We start from the raw sequence: 15,871 nt of genomic DNA on the forward strand, positions 1-15,871 counted from the left end.
ATGTTCTTACAGGAGCAGGCTAGCAGAACATTTGTTCTCTCTGGAGTCACCGATCCAGCATGATTATTAGGAATTTGTTAGCATATTTAGCTAACATGTCGACATTATTGTACTCCCTCCGTTCTTTTTTAATAGGCCAGTTTTGTTTTTAACGAAATTTAAGGAAATTAAGAGAACTAATCATCGAAAGTGGTCCTCATGACGCTTGTCAATAAAAGAAGTGAAGTGAAATGGTCCCCATGACACTTGTTAGCAAAAGAAGTAAAGTGAAGTGGTCCACATGACACTTGTCATCAAAAGAAGTTAAGAGAAAAGTGGTCCCAAAAAATTAAAATAACATTTGACTTTCCCAATTAGGAAACTGGCCTATTTTTTTGAAACTTTTATTTATAAAAACTGGCCTATTAAAAAAAAACGGAGGGAGTATTTAATTAGAGATATAACAGTTTCCTTTTATAGTAAAATATCTCAATATAGATGTGTTAATATCTCAATATATGATCACAATCTTTCTTCCTTCTCCATCAACCTGCTGGATCGCGCCGTGTATTTATTATTGGTTAATAATAATGGTGAAATTTGTCGACTAAACACGTTGGCTTCTCGTATTAATGATCCTCGTTAATGATGAATTAGTTGAAGGAAGGAAAATTGTGAACAGAGCAATTGTAAAAACCATTGAGGTGAAATATATTTATATTGTTTTTAGCAACACTGATAAGGTTAATTTATACGTACAGTATGCACTTTATCTTATTGATTGATTTTTATTTTGTAGGTTGATGATGGTGAAATCATCGATTGTTATGACATTTATAAACAACCTAGTTTTAATCATCCTTTGTTTTCTAATCATACAATACAGGTTTAGTACTAATTATTTTTCTTTACATACTTTTTCTATATGTTTTTAAACTCCTAAAAAATTTCTTATTTTTATTGTTATGAAATAGATGACACCAAGTTCGTATCCAAAACAAATGAAATCCGATAATTTTGGTACACTTCAACTTACACAAACTTGGCACAAGTATGGATCATGTCCCGAAAAAACTATTCCTATTCGGAGGAAAGGAAAAAGTTATGATCTCGTATCTTTACGTAAACATTACGACGTTGTTAACGAAGTCCATGAGGTGCATATAGTCACATATCATTGTTATTATTAATTCATCTTTTATTTGTATGTGTACATATGGTAACAATAATCGAAATATTTGTTTTTCCAGTACGCCTATGTTCGGGTTCATGGAAAATTTTTAGGAGCACAAGCAAAGATAAATCTTTGGAAACCAGTTACTGAAATACTTGAGGAAATAAGTGTATCCCAAATCTGGATTGTAGCTGGTGAAAATAAAAATAAAAATACTATTGAAGCCGGATGGGAAGTAAGTTGTTTACGGTTTAAAGATATATGTCTAAACCAATTTATATCCTCTTTCTGGGCACCACTAAATAATTTTCATTTTTGTTCTTTAATTAGGTGTATGAAGATCTATACGGTGATGCCCATACCAGATTTTTCATATTCTGGACGGTAAGTATTATAACTTGTTTTGTTGACGAAAGGGGACGATGATGCCTTTAAAATGATTATCTATTATTGTCCGGTGTTATTATTTTCAAGAAAGGAAACCATTTAATTACGTTTTCTTTCTTTCTTTTAGACGGACGGATATCAAGACACCGGTTGCTACAACCTCATGTGTGAAGGTTTTGTGCACACATCATCAGATATCGCCCTTGGTTGCGCATTCAGTGAGGTGTCTACTTTTAATGGTAGTCTAAAAGATGCCGCCTTCAACATTCACAAGGTAAGAAAATAGAATTGATCAAATTCTCATACCCCATTATAAAACTTTGATCCAAAAGTAAACATTGATAATATTTTCCAGGACCAAAATACTGGAAATTGGTGGGTATAATTACAAGATATTGCGGTCGGTTATTATCCAAGTTCTCTCTTCACAGAATTATCAAAGATAGCAACAAGGGTAAGCTGGGGCGGAGAAGTCACTAATTATGAAAGTAGAGGCCGACATACTTCGACTCAAATGGGTAGTGGTCATTTTCCTTCGGAAGGTGGTTTGAAGACATCAAGTTATTTTAATTGGATTCAAGTAGTTGATGAAAATAATATGTCCAAAGACCCAGAAAATATTGAGATATTCGTTATCAATCCAGCCTGCTATGATTTAAAGATTGATGGAAACCATCATGATACAAATGGCTTTGGTTTTTACTATGGAGGTCCCGGTTATAACGATAAGTGTCGATGATAATATTTTCACATTTTTTAGAATTTCATACATTTAATTAGAATGGATGAGGGTTGATAGAAATATATACAGATGGTCCATTAACATTAGTGTAGTCTGGTCCAGTCAACCAAAAAGTTTTGGATTTTTTAACTACACATTATTTGATTTTTTATTTTTGTCAAATTAATTTTTTTTTTCTTTTGGAAAAGGAAGGATATATTAAAAAAAAGTATATGTACAGGTTATTTACAAGGTCCAAAAACCATCACAAAGAAGAGAAATAATGTAACTACACGCTCAATATATCCTCCCATTGATTCAGAATTTGATTAGCAGAGTAGTTTTTAAAAACCTCCGCAGTTGAGTTCCATAAATGATCCATTGTTTAGTGCCAATCTGAAGTTCATAACTTGACTTTGCTCTATCTCCATGAACCCTCCTATTTCGTTCATTCCAAACCTCCCATCAAATAGCATATGGAAACAGCTGCCACACTAACTTCACTCTGGCAGAAACTCTATCCAATCCAGCTTAGTATCATCGTTTTGAAGTGAAGCGGCATCACCCAATTAACCCTCAAAGAAGCTAAGAAAAACTCCCATAACTGCACAATCACTCAGCAATGAATGAATAAGTGATCCATTGTTTCAACCACCGTGTTACAATAGAGACACATATTAGATTCAATGTCTACTCCCCTGTGCCGCAATATATGTCTTGTTGGAATGGAATTATGTAAAGAAGCCTAGCATAAAAAAAAGAACTTTAGACAGCCCCAATTTACTTGAAAAAATATTCTGCCCATCCCATTCCGGATCCGTGTCAGATAACTTAGTATATATAGATTTCGCAGAAGCATCTCCTTCCAGGAAGTCATCTTCTCCCTGAGTCAAAGTTACCAGCCTGATATCGAACCTTAACTCCAAAAGATCAATACTTTCCGCAGGGTCCAAAACTCTACTAAATTGAAAATTCCAACTTTTGTTGAAAATTGCACCTACAGCTGCCATCTTTTGGGTACTTATCCTGTATAACCTAGGATATTTATCTCTGAAAGATTTCTTTTCACACCAACAGTCATGCCAGAATCTGATAGTTAATCCATCCTTTACCTGCACATTCACAGAGTCAATAAAAACTTTATGCTCTCAAGATATCAAACAACATACTTCTCCCAACTGGTTCTTTAACTTGCAGTGGAATCAAACAATCCTCATCTGTTTTTGACTTTTCACAAACAATTCTTCTCCACACTCTTACAGTAACGGATATGCCATTTAGCTAACAAAGATTTGTTCACTAGCCTCAAACTGCGAATCCCTAAACCTCGTTTTCTTTTTGGTTTACATATTCGTTTAAAAGGAAACCCAACTCATCTTCTTCCTTTCATCGTCTTCTCCCCATAAAAACTTCCTCATTATCGTATTAAATTTCTTTTCGACTGAGGCAGGAATATGGTGCAAGGACATAAAATACACCGCTAAGCTCTCCAGAGAACTTCTTATTAAAACAACCCTACCAGCTTTATTCAAATACCTTCTTTTCCACGGTGCAAGATTTTTCTGCATTCTTTGGATAATAACTTCCCATATTAAATCGCTTCTTCTATTGGAGCCAATGGGCATGCCCAAATACGTCACAGGAATGAATTCAACTCTGCACCCCAGTTCCATAGCCAAGCCATTCACCAACTGGTCTGCACCGATGCTTATCATTGTGCTTTTCTCGAAATTAAGCCAAAGACCAGTTAAAATCTCAAACAATCTAGAATGACCAACAATCTTCTCACCTCCACCGTTGTTGCATCCAAGAAAATAATGGTGTCATCTGCAAATTGCAGATAGGACACAACAGTACCACCATCCTTTATCCAAAAACCACTGAGTTTTCCTTGTGCCACATCCTTGTTGATAAGTAAAGATAAAACCTCCACTACCAGCAGGACAAGGAAAGGCGAGAAAGGATCACCCTGTCGAATTCCTTTAGAGGGTTTGATTAACTTTGTGGCTTCCCCATTTACCAGAATCGAAAACTGCGCCTCAGTCACACACCATCTCATCCACTGAATCCATCTCCTGCCAAAGACATTCTTTGCCAAAATAGAGAAAAGCGAGGGACAACTTACGTTATCGAAGGCCTTCTGCATATCAATCTTGCACATGAATCCCGGTAATTGTTGTCTCAATCTGCTATTAATTATCTCATTAGAAACCAAAATACCATCTAGGATTTGTCGATTCTTAATAAAAGCTCCGTGTGCATTAGATATTAATCCTGACATTACCACTTTTATTCTTTCCGCTAGTAGTTTACAAAGGATTTTATAAAAACTACTAATCAAGCTCAGTGGTCGAAAGTCTTTTACCGTGGCCGAGTCTTCTTTTTTGGGAATTAGCTTCAAGAAAGAAACGTTCAATCTCCAGTCTAGCTTTCTTGTTTGATGGAATTCGTGCATAGATGCCAAAACGTCTTTCTTCAAAACTTCCCAACAAGCTTTATAAAATTCCAGGTTATACCCATCCGGACCTGGAGCCTTATTAGCACCGCACATCTTAATTGTTGTTAGAACCTCATCTTCTTCAAAAGCCCTTTCCAACCAGCACTGCTGCACCGAATAAATAGTTCTGCACTCCATATTGTTAAAATAAGGACTTACTGGAGAATCAGCTGTAAACAAGTCTGTATAGTAGCAGTGTATTTCTTCTTTAATGACTTCATGATTAAAAACGTCCACTCCATTAACCTCCAGTTTCATTATACAATTCCTTATCCTCTTTCCACTATCAATCTTGTGGAAGTAATTTGTATTCTTATCTCCATCTTTGAAGCCCTTAACCTTCGCCCTTTGATACTCCATTCTAGCTCTATTACACTTTACATTATTCAAAGTGGTCAATACGTCAGATCTTTCGACAAGTTGAGAAGGAGATAAATCCATGCTCTCCTCTGCAATATTCAAGACACTTATCTTTTTCGTAATCTCATCCTTCTCCTTTCTTACATTCCCAAAAGTACTCCTGCTCCAATTTTTGATAAAAAATTTTAGATTCTGTATTTTCCTGAAAAGTACATACCCTGGAGTACCCACAAAGTCCAATGAGTTCCACCAATCCTCCACCAATTTCACAAAATACGAATGTTCCAGCCAAAAGTTCTCAATCTTAAAACAAGAATGATTTTTGATTGAAGGTGTTAAATCCAGAAGTATAACGTTGTAATCTGAGATAGTACGCACCAGTGCTGTTTGTGTAGCATTGCTAAACTTAGCATCAAAGGTAGTACATACTAAGCATCTGTCCAGCCTACAAAGCAAAGAATCACTTTGATTATTGCTCCAAGTGTAAGCGCCACCATGTAATGGAAAATTGATTAATGCTTGATCTGAAATAAAATCATTAAGAAACTTCATGTTTCTTACTTCTCCTCTAGGCTTATTCCTCTTCGAATTATTCCTCACCGCATTCACATCTCCAACAAAACACCAGGCTTCAGAAGACCAAGCTCTTATATCTGCCAAATCATTCCAAAAAATCTCTCTTCTGTTATGATCACAAGGAGAGTACGCGTTCGTCAGCAAGAATTTAAAACCCGTATTTCTAAAACGGAAGAGACAAGTAATTGAGTTCAATCCCGTTTTCTTATCCAACAACTCCAACTGTGTATTGTCCCAAATCGTTATTAGGACACCACTATTGCCTACAGATCATTGAGAAGGTAAAAATTCCATCCCAAAATTTGAGTCATACCATAACTGACGAACGAACCAATGAGACATAGTCGACATCTTTGTCTCTTGAATGAAAAAAATAATGCACTTGTGCTCAGCAATCATATCTCTCACCGCAATTTGTTTGCCATAATCATTAAGACCCCTTAAGTTCCAAGAAATAATCTTAGAGCCCATCAGATACATTTTCATCCCGTGAATTTACCTCCTCATTCTCATCCTCATCATTGGAGAATTTAGAGGCATTGGAGTCGCAACTATCCACTATATTTGGCCTTCAACAATGGCTTTGTACCTGTCCCTGTACTTGAACAATATCTCGTCTATGACTGCTTTAGCTTGCACCTCATCCTTAGAAGAAATACCTCCCATCCTGCAACATAGTTCCACTACTAGTTTTGAAGTGGAAAAAATGACTTCATTTGAATCAATATTTTCCCCCTGAATATCACCCAACTTGATGACTATTTGATCATCTACCACATTGAATAGTTCCAAATGTTGGTCTGTTGGTGAATTCTGCACTAGTAGTGGTGTTGTCGTCACATAAGTATCCTCCAAATGACTAGAGTGTAACACCAATTGAAGGTCGTCATTCGGAGCTGAGGAATCAAACCTTCTAGATGTACCCACGTCCAAAGATGGTTCACTAACACTTGAAATGGTGGGAAAAACACCCACACCACCACCACTTCCTTTAGTTAATGCTCCAAGACTGACTGAGTCATTTGGTGTCACAGGAGTGTTGGGTACACCACCTTCCCTTCCAAACACACACTGCGCACCAAGTGCCTCAGCAGTAAAAGTATTGTCAATAATTTCCAGTCTATTTGAGGAGGGAACTTCGCCTTCTCTTCCAAACTCATGTAGAGCTTGAAACTTATTAACAATAGTGATTAAGAAATCCCTCTGAGAAATTGCCCCTACTCCATTATTCTCAAGAGAAAAATTTGAAACCACCCTCACAGCAGGTTGGGTAATACCACCATTACATCCACCTCTGGAGCTAGAGAAAGAGCGATCACCTACCTGACCATCTTCTCTAGATAAAGGGCCACCAATTAAACCAAGGTTGTGTACTGATATTGTTGGATTAGTGCCCAAGCCAATATCTGTACCACCAAAATCCTGACTTTGCTCACCTTCGTCAGCAGCTGAGTCATCATTAGGAACTGATTTATATCCCAAAATAACAGGGGGAAAGCCTTCTGATTTTGAAATTCTGTTGTCAAAGTCATTAACTAATATTGAAGTCCTATTCAATTGAGACCACCCATTTTTGGTCTTCATCATCTACCATGAGTACCGCCGGGATCATAGCAAAGTCACCTTTGAATTTGATTCTGAAGAAATTGTAGTTCCCCATTCTTAACGAACTTGTAGCGATCTCAATGAGACCTTCAAGTAAGTCGCCCACAGTTTTAAACAATCTCAAAGAACAAAATCTATGAGATATACCTCTGATTTTTAGTCATTTTCCATATTTTGCCAAGGCCTGTAAAGGGATTACCTTATCTTTGACAGATTTGATCACCTGCATTTCCTTAGATGCCTTACTAGTTTCCTTGATATTCCTCTCCTGGATCACAACCTTCCCTTTGTCTAGTGAAATGTGTACCACAACCATATCGACATAGATCTTTTGAGGCTTCCAAAGATCCATCCAATAGTCTTTATCTAAGACTATTCCAGCATTGCATTCATTCAAAATATTCATATCTATGAATGAGTCCCATTCCATTTGCCTTCTAATCTCCCTCGCCACCCTCTGCCATCGAAAAAAACCTTCCACATGGACAATGCCTTCATAAGACTATCGAATAGTGTCTCTCCTTGGCGGGGCAGCTGCAAATTCTGATCTTGAAGGTATTAGTTGAACCGGCTTCTTGATCAAATTATTCTCTCTCAATAGTCTGGTGATATCCTTGCCAAGAACTGCCCAATAATACCCACTCTCTCCGCAAGGAATACATAGCACATAAGATCTGTTAGCATCCCATCTTCTTATCCTTGAGAATCTTAAGTATTTGCATGCATCGTTCTCCCTTATCTCACACAGGAAAGATGATTCTCCCTCCCTTCTTGGCCATCTTTTCTTCATACTTTCTGCATCTCTCGCTTCCTCTAAAACTGCAACCAACCATGTAGCGGTATCAGCTGAAAAATCCATCCATGATTGAATCCTCCTCTTTTTTTTTCCACCAACCTCAGACCTTGAGAACCCACCAAAACATAGAAAATATTCCTTTCGAGATACAACGATTTTTCCTTTCCTTCTCTCTCCATGATTGCGATTTCTTATGGACATTCAAAATTTTAATTTATCTGGGCATAATTTTCTTTTTTACCAATTCGGTATACAAATAGGATAAGAGATTTTATTCGCTTCTAATTTCTTTCTAAGATTAATTTCTAATTTTATTTATTTAACTTGTGTTTCTAGAGGAACCCGAACATTCTTGTTTTTGCGTCCAACTCCCAAAATTAATTTCTCACTGGTATTTAAAAACAAACTCTTCTGTTTATGGAGGAAGGCTATTATTGGGGCGTCACATTCTATTAGAGGGGCGTCACCTAATAGGACAAAAACGGGTCATCTATAAGTAATTTCAAAAATCTCTTATCTCAAATAATTTTGTAATGACTAAACAACCCTTATTTAATTAATGTTAATTTTATTTAATTAGCTACTGATTAAATTAATGAATCATTGTTATACGATAGAGAAATCAAATTTTATCTACATCATGATGAAAATCGTGATTTTCCCATCCAAATATCGTATTTTTTAACTTTTAAGAACGGTTTACAGTTACGTTTTCTTTTTATAGGCAACCGTAATATTAATTTACGGTTAAATGGGGATGAACTTTTAGACGTATCTAAATTTGGATATAATCCAATCAGATACCAGTTACGGTTGGGTTTTATTTTTTCGTATCCAACCGTAAATCATCGCACATGCAAAATTTCGACTAGTTTTTGGGAGATTAACGGTGAGGTTATATCAGACCCCAACCCAACCGTAACCCATTATTTACTCTTCCTCTGTTTTGATTCAAGAAAGTGGTCGTCTTCTTTGAGATTTACTGAGGTGATCAAGTCCCTATATGAATTTTATATGAGTGCGCAGTACTTAGACTAACCCTTTCCACACTGTTGTTCCAAAATTTACCCTTGGTTTTGCCATGTCTTATGCTGCGTGAGACAAGTGCCACTATTGTTAATTAACACTTCATGGCTTAGTTGTGTGCCGCCACTTCATACCACATGTGTCATTGTAGTTAGCACACCAGCAAATTACACGTTTTTCCTTTCAATAGATGATCTTCATCCCATTTTGTCTATGCTGTCTCACACATAGATAGTTATACATCTAGAATTTGCATGCTGTCTTGACCAGTGGTCAGCCACCAAAGTATATACGTAACAACACATACATTTTAAGACGGAATCATACTGGATTTCTAAACTTTTCTATTCTCATGAGTTTCTTTATCATCATCTTCAAGAATATCATTTAATCCTAACTTCAAACAAACTCTTGATTTTCTTGCCTTTAAGATGATCACCATGTGCATCTGGTATGTTAATAAACCAACCTGCATATTCACTTGATTAGGAACCAACCTTGCCGTCACCTTGCCGTCATCATTGATATCGAACTCGAATTTTACAGGAGCACCTCTAATTGTAATGGCATGTGTATATTTATTTGTGCAAAAATGTAGTTATTGAAGCGTTTCTTAGATGTACAAACTTTCATTATCATTGATTGATTATTTCATACCGACGAGTTGTGCAGTATACTTTTTGTTTTTTCTATAAGTCATTTGACAGAAAAGGGCATAGTTTAAAGGTGGCTAAGAGCAACTGCAGTGGTGCGAGTATAACCAAAGACCAAAAAGGAAAAAAAAGATCAAATTTTGGGTTTAATCTGGTGTGTTACCCTACGGTGGAAAAACTAAATTTGGTCAGACGGACATTATACCAACGCCTGGTGTGGGGCGTAGAATATATCAACGCCTGGTGTGGGGCGTAGAGTATACGTTCGCCCGAAGGAGAAAAAAAAATAAAAAGAAAAAAGAAAAAAAGTGGGGCGGAGGTATTATGCCCGCCCCATGAATTTGAATTTTGTAAAGAGTGGGGCGGAGGTATTAAGCCCGCCCCACACAAAAGATTAAAAAAAAAAAAGACGGGCGGACATTATACCAACGCCTGGTGTGGGGGTAGAATATATCAACGCCTGGTGTGGGGCGTAGAGTATACGTCCGTCTGGTTATGGGGCGTGGACTATATAAACGCCCGACTATATTTGGGTTTGGTCTTGGTCGCAGACCAAATTTGATCTGGATTTTAATCTTTGATCAAATTTTGATCGATGGTCCGTCCCACTACGCCTATCAACTGGACACTATATTTGGGTTTAGTCGTCCATTGTGGACGCTCTAAACAACTATAAGCTCGGCTTTTATTACTGAAGTCTGAAACTCCGATACCATGACCCTGTAAATTGAGCCGAGTCCCGACACCCCAATGCAACATTTGAATTTCAGGATTATTCACGTTTGGGTTTTAGTGGTCCAAAACCCAACCGTAAAAACATCACAGTTGGTTTCCTAAATACTAAACCCAACCGTAAAGCGACTTTTCCCCCTAATCCAAGATTATTTACGGCTACATTTGAGCTTAATGGAAGCCAACCGTAGGATAATTATGGTTGTTTATTTATTAAACCAAACCGTAAAGGATGATCTTTTAGGTTTTGACTTAGTCTAAATCTGAATTTTACGGTTGGAAGTGCATAAAACCCAACCGTAACACATTCAGAAATAAATTTGTTGGGATGTTGGAAATAAATTTGTTGGGATGTTGGTGATCGATTGGGAAGTAATGTTGCCGGTTGGGGTCACATTCAGAAATAAATTTGTTGGGGTGTTGGTGATCGATTGGGATGTTTCCGGTTGGGGTCACTGTGTTCTTTATTAACCTTATTCTTCTTCTCCATCTTTAACATAGATTTTAATGGCAAATTATAAATTAATTGAAGACGATGAGAAGTTTCAGTTTAAGACGAAGAAAAAGAAGGAAACAAAACAAGGAAACGATTTTTTCCATAGTTGATAAGATGGATAGGAAGAGGAAAAGAAGTTGATTTGAATTAGGTTAGACTTTTGTTTAGTTATTAGGTTTTCTTTCTATCAAGGATAATTTAGACATTTACAATTAGCTTAGGATATCCACTAACCAACTTCTTAGCCACTACCAATCCATGTGAAGCCCCTCTATTGGAATGTGACTCTCCAATAATAACCTTCTTATGGAGAGGCAGAAACGCTCCTGCTTCTGATATTCAAACTAGGGCTGTCAATGGGTACCCATTAGCAACTTAGGACCCGACGGGTAATTACACGATTGGACCCGAATCTAAACGGGTCCAAACGGGTAATACCCGTTGGGTACCCGCGGGTATCGGGTACCCGTTTATTCATACTTTAGTCATGTTTTTGCTAGTTTTAGCTTTGATATTTTACTCGTTTTAAATTTTTCTCTTACATTTAATTTTTATTTAGTACATTAATAAGAAATAATAATAAATTTTATAAAAGTTATTTAAATCCAAGCCAAAAAGAGACAAATATTAAGTTTTTGAGGTTTTTTAATAGTTTTCTTAAGACCTCGGGACCGGCAGGTACCCGGGTATTTAAACGGGTCCGGTTCTGGGTCCACAAGTGTAGGAACCGGACCCGGAACCGTTAGGACCCGGATCCGACCTTTATAAGTAGGGTCCGGGTCCGGATCTACTGATACCCGGGAGGACCCGGACCCGTTGACACCCCTAATTCAAACACTCTTCAAGTCATTGTATCAGTGGTATTATGTAGGGGTGTAAATTCGGGCAGGCCGGGCCGCCTGACCCAAAAACTAAGACAGGCCGGGCAGGCCAGGCTTAATATTTGTGAGCCCGTAAACAAATTCAGGCCGGACAGGCCGGGCACAAGTAGATAATTTGCTACCCAAAGACCGCCCAAAGCCTGCTTTTTATACGGGCATGCCAGATCGGGCCGGACAGGCCACTATTTTGATTTTTTTTTTTAAAGTTTAAATTTTCAAATGTACGGTATTAAATACAATATCCTTTCCTTTCCAACATCGCATATCATAAGTGATAGTATTATTTTATATTTAAATTACACTGACAAATATTTAATTTTAGCCTATAATAAATAATTAATTAGACTACAATAAACTTTCTAATAAGAAAATATATTACCATTAATGTTTTGAAAAGGTTAATTATAAGAAAAAAAAGCAATTATATATTTTATTTTTTTCTTGACACAAAATTGACAATTATAAAATTGTAACTTTTAAGTCTTTTAAGAGGATATTAAATGATTAATGGCACATAGAAGGCTTTCAGGCCGGGCACCAGGCCGGGTATCAGGCTGGGCATCATAATTAATCGCAAAGCCCGAGACCGCCCAATAAATTAATCTAAGCTAGGCCGGGTGGTCATGACGGGCCATAACAGGCTTTGGGCTACTTCGGGTACAGGCGGGCTCGGACGGATACAGGCAGGACGAGTATTTTCGGGTATTATTTACACCCTTAGTATTATGGTATATTATAATCAAGTCCAGTCAATAGTCAACCAACTACTAATCCATCAGCTTTACTCCACCACACCCCAAATCCCCAATTCCTATAAACCCTAGATTGATTTTCTAAAATCTCTCTTCTTCCCCAATCTACTTCCATCATCTGTAAAACCCCTTCGACTAAAAAGGGTTTCATCATTCATCCATGGATTATTTCAACAGTCGGCTCCCTGTGGAGATTACAGTAGACATTTTATCTAAACTACCCACAAAATCAGTTCTGGATTCCAAATTGGTATGCACCAGATGGAGAAATGTTGTTTTATAATCATCCTTCATTCTCCTATGTGCACTTCCATCATCATCAGCTGGCTCAAGATTTTTCTTGGAAGTTGGGTTTTCTTGCTTTGACTTTCAGTGATAACAGGGATAATTTTTTTTACTATATTGAATATAATGAAAAGAATCATGATGATGATGATGAGGAATCGACAACACCCATTAAAAGAATTAAGTTCACCTCTCCGGTTAGGAATAGGGGAAATATCATTGCTGGTTCATGTAATGGCTTGGTCTGTCTTGGCTGCAACCAAGATGTTTGTGTTTTTAACCCTATCACTAGAGAATATGTAATTCTTCCAAAAGTTAAAATAGATTATCGTGATGTTTATAGATATAACTTCGGATTTGGTTATGTTTCTTCAACAAATGAATACAAAGTGTTAGTAATACTTGTGAAGAAGACCAAGGCAGAAGAAATTTACGTCTACACTTTAGGCAGTCGCCGAGAATGGAGAAACCTTGGAAACTTGGATTTTGAATTCGAAGCCTGTGATTGGAGTGAACCTGGTGTCTTTGCTAATGGAGCAATATATTGGATGATGGGTGACAAATGTAAAATGATCGTTACCTTTGATTTGGCTGAGGAGAAGTTTTGTGAACAAAGTTCACCACCTCCTTTGTCACCGGGCAATATTTGGCGTGCCAACTGGATAGGGGTTTTCAAGGGTCTTTTGCTTTTTGCTGCTTATCTATGTGACCAAGGAGAAATATCTTATGACATATGGCTATTAGAAAAGAAGAATCATAATCATGACAAGGAAGAGGGAGAGGAGCATCAGTCATTAGGATGGAGGAAAGAGTTTAGGATTGACGTTATGAACTCAATGAACTTGTTAACCGTTACGAAGAGCGATGATGTTTTAACTATGGGTAGTTACTATATCGACATTTACGACACAAAAACGTCAAAGGCTTGTGAAGTTTAAGAATTGGATTCAGCGAGTATTCCCTCACGAGAACGCCTTGGTTACATTGAAAGAATTAGGGGAAGAAGATACAAAAGTAATGGAGTCAGTAGAGGAGACAAAAAGGGGTGAACAGCTACAGGAGGATCCGGACCCTGAATACATATACTTATAAACTGGTAATCTTTAGCAAGTTTGATTTTTTTAGTCTGGATAACAAGTAACATTTGTGTTAAACTGAATGCTGACATTGTCTTAGCGAGTAATATGTCCAATCGAAACTACTGCTAGTTTTTATCTGTTCAGCTTTATGGGATTGTTTTTAACTTTCTAATTTTAAGCTATATTGCTTCAGTTCTTTGTTAACTGTGCATTTTGTTAGTGAGTCGACCTTATTTGAACGAGAGGGTATAATTGATCTATACTTGGTGACTTATTTTCTTCATTTATGGGAGTTGAATACTTGAATAAGGAATTGCGGCCACGATTGTGGAAAGTAAGAGCTTCCCAGTGAGCTGAGGGTTATAGTTATTCGTGCTACCTCTTAACATTATTTGGTAGATACAAGCATCCAGTTTATAGTTTGCATTTATTCCAGCGTTTGGTACTGAAGTTTTCCATCATACATTAGCAAGAGCTGTAGTTTACTAGGAAGAGTTCTCTGTGATGACTAACATCGATTTAGCAAGGGACCTTCCAGATCACAGCCGGGATTCACAGAGTTCTGTATGATGATTTCGTTTGCAGATTACTAGCAAAATACGCAATTCATGCCTACTTCCTCAGTTGTATAAATATTTCAATTGCTTAACTTTAATTCAGTTAGATCCCAAGCTGCATCATTAACCTCTACATGCAGATTACTAGCAAAATACGCAATTCATGCCTACTTGTCGTTATATCGTTAACTACTAGGTCCGCAACCGTCAATTAATGTGGCTAGTGACAACTAGAACTTAACGCACTCTAGACCATTCTAGTTCTGGGAATTGAATGCCGCATACTTGTCCTAGTTCCGAATTTGTCCTCTATGACCTTTTGAGAATACTGCTAGTTTAGTTCTGGGAATTGAATGCCGCATACTTGTCCTAGTTCCAAATTTGTCCTCTATGACCTTTTGAGAATACTGCTTGTTTCAAGTCTAAACTGCTGTGGCTCGTCAAATTATCTTATTATATGTATGGAAATAGTTACAGTGTATGAAGTCCACATTTTCTTAATGCATATATGACTGACTGCAAATTATTCAATGTTCAAACCAATATTTGGTTATGTTTAGTAAATTTCTTCTTTAATAAATTGAACAAGACAGTTTTATAATCTGCTTAGTAGCATACTGGCATTTGTAAATGTTAACAAAATTAATAAGAATGTTTCATGTAAAGGTGCAGCAGTTGTAGGCTGTAGCACCTTACTTTAGTGTATTCTGCTCTTACTGTAGTGATCACTGATCATTGACTAGACAGATAATTAGCAATTGCAATAATTTACGGTATATTACTCGTCCAGTGAAGATCATCGAGTAGAATTCATTTTCCATCTTATTGAACCCTGCAAAAGATGTTTGAAAAATTTAAATCGCACACTGTTTGGAAGTCCAGTGAATCCAATACTGTGATCAATGAAGAGTCGTTGATCTTCAAAACATAGAAACTGATAAAATGAAGTTTAACACTAAATCTTCATATGAAATCCTGGTTCTATTTTTTTAAGATTCTAGTTTTGCAGTTTTGTGTTTCCTGATTTTATTTGGTTTCCTCTCCAATTTTGCAGGTAGAGAGTTGGACTTTCCCGCTCTCGAGCATAGGGGTGTATCTTGCTTCAACATTGAGAAACCAGAAACAGCTGTTTCTGACGGGTATGGGCAAGGACAAGAGTTTTCAAGGTACTCCTCACCTGACTCCGTACATAGTTGCGAAGAGTTTTCTTTGGAGTTTCTTAGTTTCCTTACTGATACTTTAAGAGATGATGTGATTTGAATTCAATGATTAAGCAAGTCGACTTTCAGTTAGTATATATAATAGGTGTTACTTG

General features: G+C 37.0%; 2 protein-coding genes across 2 annotated transcripts; both read left to right on the plus strand.

The window, feature by feature from the left end:
- The first annotated feature begins 611 nt into the window (after nt 1-611).
- On the plus strand, nt 612-1,925 carry LOC113280100. Its single transcript, XM_026528752.1, has 7 exons — nt 612-683; nt 779-865; nt 954-1,136; nt 1,230-1,388; nt 1,484-1,537; nt 1,668-1,814; nt 1,896-1,925. Exons 1-7 carry the CDS (start codon nt 612-614, stop codon nt 1,923-1,925), a joined length of 732 nt encoding a protein of 243 aa, XP_026384537.1.
- A 10,761-nt stretch (nt 1,926-12,686) lies between these two features.
- Nucleotides 12,687-15,871, plus strand: LOC113278183 (F-box protein At3g07870-like). Its single transcript, XM_026527088.1, has 2 exons — nt 12,687-14,016; nt 15,611-15,871. The coding sequence occupies exon 1, from the start codon at nt 12,905-12,907 to the stop codon at nt 13,856-13,858; it is 954 nt and encodes a 317-aa protein (XP_026382873.1). The 5' UTR covers nt 12,687-12,904; the 3' UTR covers nt 13,859-14,016; nt 15,611-15,871.

This window comes from Papaver somniferum, chromosome 5 (assembly GCF_003573695.1).
Source record: "Papaver somniferum cultivar HN1 chromosome 5, ASM357369v1, whole genome shotgun sequence".
Taxonomy (NCBI): Eukaryota; Viridiplantae; Streptophyta; class Magnoliopsida; order Ranunculales; family Papaveraceae; genus Papaver; species Papaver somniferum.

What these genes read in the sequence shown, in the direction of transcription:
- LOC113280100 (XM_026528752.1), top strand. Translation starts at nt 612, where the DNA reads ATGATCCTCGTTAATGATGAATTAGTTGAAGGAAGGAAAATTGTGAAC. An exon ending in CAATTGTAAAAACCATTGAG is followed by an intron (nt 684 to 778) that starts GTGAAATATATT and finishes TTTATTTTGTAG; the next exon opens with GTTGATGATGGTGAAATCAT. An exon ending in TTTCTAATCATACAATACAG is followed by an intron (nt 866 to 953) that starts GTTTAGTACTAA and finishes GTTATGAAATAG; the next exon opens with ATGACACCAAGTTCGTATCC.
- LOC113278183 (XM_026527088.1), top strand. Translation starts at nt 12,905, where the DNA reads ATGTTGTTTTATAATCATCCTTCATTCTCCTATGTGCACTTCCATCAT.